General features: G+C 47.9%; 1 protein-coding gene across 1 annotated transcript in view; it reads right to left on the bottom strand.

The window, feature by feature from the left end:
- Window positions 1-6,162: 6,162 nt before the first annotated feature.
- Window positions 6,163-9,290, bottom strand: part of EIF2B3 (eukaryotic translation initiation factor 2B subunit gamma) — a 123,304-nt gene continuing 120,176 nt past the window's right edge. The window contains exon 12 of the mRNA XM_047084700.1: window positions 6,163-6,339. Coding sequence (XP_046940656.1) covers window positions 6,287-6,339 — 53 coding nt within the window. The 3' untranslated portion in view covers window positions 6,163-6,286. The remainder of the gene's footprint in view (window positions 6,340-9,290) is intronic.

The raw sequence follows: 9,290 nt of genomic DNA, 5'->3' as shown, positions 1-9,290 counted from the left end.
CATAGGCTGGCCTGGTACCCCTGTACTGCGGGGCCCGGCGTCGGGACTCAGTGGGGCCGCTTAGACGCGGCGTGGGTGAGGGGTGGGATGCTGGTGAGCAGCGGCGGCTGTGAGGGGGAAGAGCGCAAGGAGATGCGGGTGCCGGAGTCAGTCCCGCGTTCAGGCAGAGCTACCGGCCCGCGACAAGCCGCGCGGTAAGAGGTGGAGAACGCAGTGAGGAGGAGGCGTCCTTAGCCCCAGAAAAAGGGAGAGGGCCGGGACGACGCCCTCCCATTGGCTGAGGGATCCGTAAATTACTCGGAGCCGCGCGGCCGGATCTGCTGCTAGGCAACGGCGCCGCGGGTGGGGGCGGGGCAGGAGACCACCCAGGCAGGGCCACCCCACGCCTTGCTTCCCCAGCCGCCTGCGGGGCCCTGGGGGAGAAGCGGGGAGGGAGATCCCGAGGACGCACGGCGCTGGCCAAGTATGAGCTAGGAGACGCCAGTGCTGAGAAAGGGTATCTGCTGACTGACCCGCCAAGACCCAAAGACTCCTTTTCGTTCTTTTCTGCCTCCACACTTGCCCCTTTCAGTCCACTCTCCACTGAAGCCAGAGTTCTCTCTCTAAAATGCAAATTTGATGATTGCTCTAGAACACAAAGCCCTTTTGGAGCGCGGAGCCCTGCATGATCTAACTAAAGCCTCTCTCATAGTTCCTTCACACCCACCCGATGTTCTTTCCAGCCCTACAGAGTTACATGTAATTTCCTAAAGGCACCATGCTATTCCAGGCGTTTCTGCCTTTGTACGTGTTGTGGCCCTGTTGTCTTGGCAGACAACCTTCAAAACAACATGAATCGGTCATCTCTCTTTGAAGCCTTCCTTGATTCGCACTTCCGCCTGATGTAGTTGCTTCTTTCATTGTGCTCCTTATAACTAGACAATAAGTAGGTGCTCAATTGTTGAGTAAATCACTGCGAGTTGGAGAAACCAGAGTGGAAAGGACTGGAAACGGAATAGTTCCTTTATTAAGCTTTCATCAACTATCCTGAGTACCGTTTCTGCCAGGTTTCTGAATGTTTAACCCTGAGTGGCAGAGGAGGGTAAAATCAATATTCTAACATGTAAGGTTTGGAAAAGAGAAAAATAATCTCCAATAAACTCATTACTCTAACACAACCACTACTCTCTCCGGCCAATTTCTTGGTCAGTTCTTCCAGACTTGTTTACCATTACATCATTAACATTACATTGTTACTACATAGTCTTTGTATCAATTATTTGGAGAATGTCCTTAGGACAGATTCCCAGAAGTGAGGGTGTTGGGTCAAAAAGCATGAACATTTTTATGGCTCTTGCTACACATTGCCAAACTGCTTTTTGAAAACGTGTCAATTAACATTATTTCCAGAGCCTCAGTCCTGGGGAAAGGGAAATTTCAGACTGAGGGGATGAACCACCTAGCTGGTTTGCCACATCTGTTGGTCCATTCTTCCAGCAAAATGCCAGTGGAGGAATCAATACATGTATGATGCTGTTGGCCAAGTAGTAACTACGCATTAAAAAGCAGCATATGTGCATAGCACTTTCTTCTTCCCTGTTATCCTCTTGTGGATAAAGAAAGTGTATGGAAGATGGTGGAATAGGAGGATCCAAGAAAATGTATCCTCAGGAATTCTCTGGATATAGAAATAGTCTCTAAACTAGCTGTATGGGCCCCTGGATTGCTCTTGGGGCAACAGCTGAGTATGGCTGGGTACTCAAGCAGAAAGGCTCTGTTGTAAGTAGCTCTTGAGACTTCCTTCCTTCTTACCAGACTCCGCAAGACATAAAGTCCATAGAGAAAGATTTGTAATTGCCTGGGCCTTGGGACTCTGCTTCCACCGCAGGCCCACCATTGCTAACAACTGTGGTGAAGTCCAGCATTTCTGTGGATGCTTCCAGGGCAGGGCTTGCCTGCTGGGAAAATTTCTTGCCAAACTCCAAAGACTAATGTGGGAGAAACTGGTCTGCAGTTCTAACCATTCCAACTCAGGGCCTAGTGCCCTCTGGCTGCTCCAAGCTCCAAGATGACCTTTCTTTTCCCCAACAAAGTGATTTCCTGAGTGCAGCTGAGCTCAATCAGAGCAACCTAAAGCCATAGACCCCAGGGAACAGGAAGGGAAGTAGAAACTCGTCTTTTTTACGCTACAAGCAGCCTGCTTCACTGTGGAACAGCCTGGTTCAGTGTCACTTCCACTGGGCCTGGAAATGTGTTTTGGATTAAAACCAGAGAAATTCCCCAAAGAATAACAAAAGAGAAAAGCCATTTAATTAAATTCATTATCACCAAGGAGTAAATCTAATTACTGACTGAGACAACATCCTTTAAGGTCTGTTATGTGTCCACCCCTTTGCTAAGTTCTAGGGTTGCAGGGTACCTGCTTTTTATTTTTTTTTTTAAATTTTTTTTTTTTTCAACGTTTATTTATTTTTGGGACAGAGAGAGACAGAGCATGAACGGGGGAGGGGCAGAGAGAGAGGGAGACACAGAATCGGAAACAGGCTCCAGGCTCTGAGCCGTCAGCACAGAGCCCGACGCGGGGCTCGAACTCACAGACCGCGAGATCGTGACCTGGCTGAAGTCGGACGCTTAACCGACTGCGCCACCCAGGCGCCCCAGGGTACCTGCTTTTTAGAAGTTCATAGTCTAAGAGGGAGCACAGAGACCACAGGGGAAAACACTGTGAGCTGGAATACTCAGGGAGGTTTAACTTGGATTGGATGGGAGAGGTGGGAAGATGACCAAATTGAAAAGGAGAAGACATGGTTCAAGGTCTGGATCTATCATTTACTGCTTATGAGATCTTGGGCAAGTCACATAATCTCTGACATTGACATAAGAATTAAATAATATATGTGGCTGATGAGCAGTGTAGGTAGGGTCCATGTAGGAGGAACTAGGTTAGACCTTCTTTCCTTGGCATTCTTCCAGGCTTCTCACTCATGCTTTGGGCTGGCTTTTGTTATCTGGGCTGGGCAGGGTCAGTGACCCTGAGATGTAGAGGAGGGAAGCAGGGATCCCTGGTGCCCCCCCCCCCCCCCAGCCATCCATTATGTTTAGTGGCCAAACTTGGGAATGTATACCTTCCCTGTAGGCAGCTTTAGGCCAATAGCACCTGTCAAGTCTCTAGTGTCAGAGGCTGCAACCTGAGATCAGAGAATGGCCTTTTACCTGGAAGGTGGAGTAAGAAGAGAGGCTGAAAATCAAAGCAGAATCTCCCCATTTATCCATGGCAGAAAAGCCTGATACAATCCTTCTGGGTGGTGGCAGATGGCTCAGGTTGAGGATGTCACCCTGGCTTCAAGTAGAAGGTGTTCTCTTGCTCAGCCTCTTTCCTTCCCTGTGAGCTCCATCAGAACTAAGCTTTCTAGCCCTTGTGTCTGGGTGGTCCTTCCCATACCCACTCCCCCTTCCTCAGACACATTTAACTATTTAGAAAGCAGTATACAAAGGCCTGGCTTACTACCTCTTTAGGGGTAGGGACAGCTGTGGATAAAGAAAGTATGTTCTCTGCAATTCTCTGGAAATAGAAACAGCTTATAAACTGGCCTGTGTGGGCCCCCAGATTGTTTTTGGGGCTCTGGCTAAAGATATCCTCCCCAGCCCCCCCACCCCCCCCACTCCCACCTCCATAAATGGGAGTGGGATACGAAGATTAATGTGATGAAGGACTGGGAAGAAGTTCAGCCTCTGGCCTTGGGAACAAGTTTGGAGGGCAGTCCTGACAGTCCGTCCCCTTACAGGCTCAGGAACTCTTGCCAGCAGGTGGGGGTGAGGTGTTACTGGGGGAGGGGTTCCTGGAGTAGTAGACATCAGATTTTGTCTGACCTGGCAAGCTCCCAGAACCCTTGTTGCTCAACACTTCCCCAGAGTCCTCCTTGATTGGCACTGAAAGCGTCCTTCCTTCTCTCTTCCACTTCCCTCCTGGAGCATCACTGGGAGAGGCAGAACAGGTAACTCTCTTACCTGCCTGCCTCTTCTGGCTTCTGTCTCATAGAGAGGTGGCTGGCAGTGGAAATTCAGTTGCTCACTATATTTTAGATATATACAAATTCTCTGTAAGCTGCTGCCAAAAGGAAACAAAAATGGTCCCAGCCTTCTGGCAGACAAACAGAGCAAAGGGAAGAGAAATCAAAGCATCTTGGGCATTCAGCCAATCCTGGAGTTGATGGAGACAATAGCAGCACTGTCCGGGGCTGGGGGCTGTTCCCAGCTGGGACTTAAAGTTAGCAAGGCCTTCCCCTGGGAAATCTTACCTTGTCCTGTTTTCTCCAGCTCCCCTTTCCAAGTCCTGCTCATGGGTTTGTGCAAGGGAAAGCAGAGAAGTCTTTCCTCTACCTTACTGTCAGGGATTCCAAGGGCTCAGTGGGGGAAGATGAGGAAGGGGTTTGGGAAGGCTCTAGGACAGTTTAATCAATCCCTTCTCTTCCCTTCCTTCCAAACCTATCTAGTTTCACCCCTTGCTGTTCAGAAGAAGCAGTTTTCTGGCCTCTTGGGCCACCCAGATCCCAAGGGTCAGAAAGCTCAGAGAGGGGACAGAACCTGAGAATGGAAAGATCCTTTAAAAGTTATCCAGTCACTTTCCCATTTTGCAGATGTGGAAACACAGGGACAGAGGAGAGGCAAGATTTGGCCAAAGCCAAACAACATTTCAGGGGGCAGGTCTTCTTCCATCCAGCATCATCTGAACTCTACAGATTTCGTTTCCAAAGGGGACCACCCTGGGCACTGCCACAGCTCTTTACCCCCACCTCTCCCCACAGTCCTATCCATCTCAACCACTTCTACTGGGCCATTTCAGCTCCTGTCTGATTAGGGCAAATTTTCAGGAACCTTGTTCTGGCCAGTGGTAGGAATGTGGAGCTCTAGAGCTCCCAAGAAGGCTGGTGGAGGTGGAGATCCTTTAGGGTAGAAATGCTCATCTAGTCTCTCACAAGTTCAATGAGAACAGCACTAAGATTCAGGCAAGATTACTCAAATGAACTTTAGAGACTTCAGATTTTTGAAGTGATGTAGAAACCAGTATTTCAAATCATTCTTTGTAATTACTGCCACCCACAGTGAGCACATCAAGGGAAACCTTTACTTTGATAATTCTAGGAGGTGAAATCCACCCCAGGAACCACTTTTATCTTCCACCAAACACCTGCAGGTTGTAAAAGTAGTGCAGGGAGAGGCAAGAGCAGAGTGTATGTGTGTTTGGGAGTGGGGGTGGTGAAGGGAAGGTGGATAGAATTCCAGAAGGGCTGTGAGTATGGAAATCTCACTTCTTAATTATCTGAAGCAGGAGAGTCAGTATAATTAGGATATAAAGGAGTGTAGCTGGAGAAGAATTAGGAAGAATTTCAACCATGATATAGGTTCCTGGCGCTTATTTTCCAGGTTGGACAGACTTTAGTCTTCTCCTGAGGGAAGGTGAGAAGGAGTCTGTCTGGCTTCACAGACCATGGCTTTCTCTTACTGCTCTTGCATCCACTAAAACCAGCGGAGTTAGGCTTGTCGGCTAGGCCAGGGCTGTCTCCTGCTTATTCTGAGTCTCCAAAAGGTAACAGTTGACCTGGAGAAACTGCCTAGAGACTGGGAGGTGGGGAGTGAATGGCAGGTGAGGCTGGGGGTGGGGTGGTGGCAGGGGCTGGGAATCTGTGTGGCAGGTATGGGAACACAGCAGTAAGTCATGGGCTGAGGACTAGGGGCCACGCTGCCCAAATCGGCAACTGTAGAAGGAGCTTGATGTACAGAGGTGGCACTGTCAGCAGCTATGCCTATGGGTCTAGAAAGCCTGATTAGGGTCAGGAACTGAAATACTCCCAAGTCCTTTCAGTAAGCAGATACTTTTATGGATGAGGCTGGGCCAGCCAGTCAGAAAGCAGTCCTTCTAGGAGCTTTACCCTTGATAACCACAGTACACAAGAGCTAGCTACACACACTGGCTCTAGATGTTTTTTTTCCCATGTGACTCATGAACACACACTGTGTATCCCTGGAGCCCACCTGATATGGAGCTTGGGACTACCCCACAAGTCTCCACCATGCCTTTGGGGGCCCTTCTCTCTCTTTTTTAAGTTTATTTAAGTAAACTCTACACCCAATGTGGGGCTCAAACTCGGAACCTTGAGAACAAGAGCCTCATGCTCTACCGACTAAGCCAGCCAAGTGCCCCATGGGAGCACTTCTTTATTGGGAAATAAATACAGAGTCAAACAGGTGGGCCAGCCAACATCTGTAGTTCTGGGGGCCAAGAGAAAGGAGTCCAACTTTTCAGAACTCAGATCTCCATGAGCTGGTCACTCCCCACGATCACCTCGTTCATTCGTTTGGCTACAAAAGAAAAGAAAAATGTTGTTTGAGAACTTGCAGTAAAGGTGTCATTTCAAACCAAATTATTTATTTTTTTGAGAGAGGGAGCACATGTGAGTGGGGCAAGCAGAGAGAGAGAGAGAGAGAGAGAGAGAGAGAGACAGAGAGAGAGAGAGAATCCCAAGCAGGCTCCACACTCAGTGTAGAGCCTGATGCAGGGCTTGATCTCATGAACTGAGATCATGACTTGAGCCAAGATCAAGAGTCGGATGCTTAACTGACTAAGCCACCCAGGCGCCGCAAACCAAACCAAATTATTTCTGATTTCTATGTTCATAAACACGTATTCCTCTCCTATGTGGCTCTGCTCTTGAGAAGATCTTGGAAGTACAACTTGCCAAAGGGATTATAGGAGAGGCAGCATCTTCCTACACAGGAAGAAGGGACTGATTCTTTATACAGTTAGCTTCTGGGAGACCTCACATAGGAGGGGAACTGGAGTTGGGTCTTTTTATTTTTAAAACATTTTGTGTGTGTGTGTGTGTGTAAAGCTTATTTATTTGACAGCGTGAGAGAAAGAGAGAGAGAGAGTGCAAGCAGGGGAGGTAGAGAGAGAGAGAGGGAGAGAGTCCCATGGAGGCTCTGCACTTTCAGTGCACGGGGGGCTTGAACTCACAAACTGTGAGACCATGACCTGAGCTGAAATCAAGAGTTGGATGCTTAACCAACAGCCACCCAGGTACCCCTGGAGTTGGGTTTTAAAGGATGAATATAGGGGCGCCTGGGTGGCGCAGTCGGTTAAGCGTCCGACTTCAGCCAGGTCACGATCTCACGGTCCGTGAGTTCGAGCCCCGCGTCAGGCTCTGGGCTGATGGCTCAGAGCCTGGAGCCTGTTTCCGATTCTGTGTCTCCCTCTCTCTCTGCCCCTCGCCCGTTCATGCTCTGTCTCTCTCTGTCCCAAAAATAAATAAACGTTGAAAAAAAAAAAAAAAAGGATGAATATAGTTTTTTCAGGCAGTGTATCAAAGGAAAAGCATTCCAGGCTGTTGGAACAACATGAGCAAAGGTATAAAGATATAAGATAGGGGAATATGAAATCCTGTGGTGTGGCCAGATGATAGGAAGTGGGGGAAAAGGGTGAGAAGAAATAACGTTGAATGGTTAACGGAGATATCCAGGGGCGCCTGGGTGGCTCAGTCAGTTAAACATCCGACTTCGGCTCAGGTCATGATCTCATGGTTCGTGGGTTCAAGCCCCACGTCGGACTCTGTGCTGACAGGTCAGAGCCTGGAGTCTGCTTCGGATTCTGTATCTCTCTCTCTCTGCCCCTCCCCCGCTTGTGCTCTGTCTTTGTCTCTCAAAAATAAATGTTGAAAAAATAAATAAATAAAAATAAATGGAGATATCCAAAGGAGAAAGGGAGACGCCTCACATGTAGCATGGAAATAATACCACCACAGAGTTTGTTTTTTTTATTATTTTTTAAATGTTTACTTATTTTTGAGAGAGACAGTGCGAGCCAGGGAGGGGCAGAGAGAGAGAGAGAGAGACAGAGAGAGAGACATAGAATCTGAAGCAGGCTCCAGGTTCCGAGCTGTCAGCATAGAGTCTGATGTGGGGCTTGAACTCACGAACTGTGAGATCATGACCTGAGCCGAAGTTGGATGCTTAACCGACTGAGCCACCCAGATGCCCCACCACCATAGAGTTTTTATGAAGATTCAATGACTTACAGAATCATCAAGTGCTTGCTAAGCAGCGGACATTATTTTGTAAAGTCCAAACCCATGACCTGATCCTTGCCTACCCCTCCAGCTTCATGTTCCACCATTCTCCACTTATCCCTGTAAGCCATACGTTTTGTATGGCTAGACCTCTACACAGGCTGTTCCCTGTCTAGAATGCCTTTCTTCCCCTCATCCCATCACATTCTCACCCTAAATGCCCTAATCAAGCACCTCCACTATTTGATGCTTTCCCTTCCATACTATCCTTTTCCTGTTTTGTGAAAACACTACCTGATACATATCTCTGTCTCTACATCATTATGTCATTCTTTCTACTTCACTCTAAGAATCTCAAGGGTAGGGTCAGTATTTGTTTTCATACCCCAGTGTCTAGCACAGCTGCTTGCACAGGAAAGATTTCAGAGGCTTTGGGTAATGATAAGGATAGGGCATTGTTATTAAGTGGAGAGTTAACATTGAAAGGAGATGAAGGCTAGTAGAGTAGAGAAGATCAAGGAATTTTAAAGGTGAGTTTAAGTTGTCCAAGATAAGACATTTAGAAGAAGAGAAGGAGCACAGAGGAAGACTATGAACTTTCAATATATTTAGGGGAGCATCACAGAAGCTGACCAGTGATGGAGTGAAAGGGAAGAAAAGTGTTAGTTTTCAAGGAATAAGAGCTATAGAACAGAGGGAGTGAATCAACAGTCTGGAAGGGATAGGGGAACCAGGGTCATGCTATCTCTTATTTCCTAGAGGTATGGGGCAGATGCACGACACAGGAGTTTTCCAGTCCTCTGTTGGCTCAGACAGAAAAGGCTGACCAGTTGGCTGAAAATGGATTATTTCTGGGCAAGCTTCCCATGGCTTCTATAGGTCCAACATGTTTCTTGTAACACTTGGGAGCTTGAATGTGACCCTGATAGGTAAGGCAGAAATACTGGCTTTCCTGAGGCTCTCCTTCAGTCTCAGAAGGCTTTGGTGCAGCAAAATGAAGACCCTTGATGATGGGACTAAGCTTGGTAGAGACCTGTTTGGGTCTGTTCATATTGCCCATGGCCTGGAGCCTTGAAGGGGGTTTCTGACTGGAGCTTTAGAGACCTTAAGAATTCAGACATGCCCTCTGATCCACCCACCTTTTCAGCTTTGTTTCTTGCTATATCTCCCTTGTACCCTATGTTCTAGATTTTCCAAATGAGTTGCAGTTTCCAACACTGGATTGTTTTTTGCCTTCAAATGCTTGCT

The sequence above is a fragment of the Lynx rufus genome, unplaced genomic scaffold, assembly GCF_022079265.1.
Source record: "Lynx rufus isolate CCGP_SWC_20201006 ecotype Redwood Valley unplaced genomic scaffold, mLynRuf1.p SCAF_2, whole genome shotgun sequence".
Lineage (NCBI taxonomy): Eukaryota > Metazoa > Chordata > Mammalia > Carnivora > Felidae > Lynx > Lynx rufus.
The sequence above is the reverse complement of the archived record's forward strand: the minus strand, read 5'-3'. Positions and strand labels throughout refer to the sequence as shown.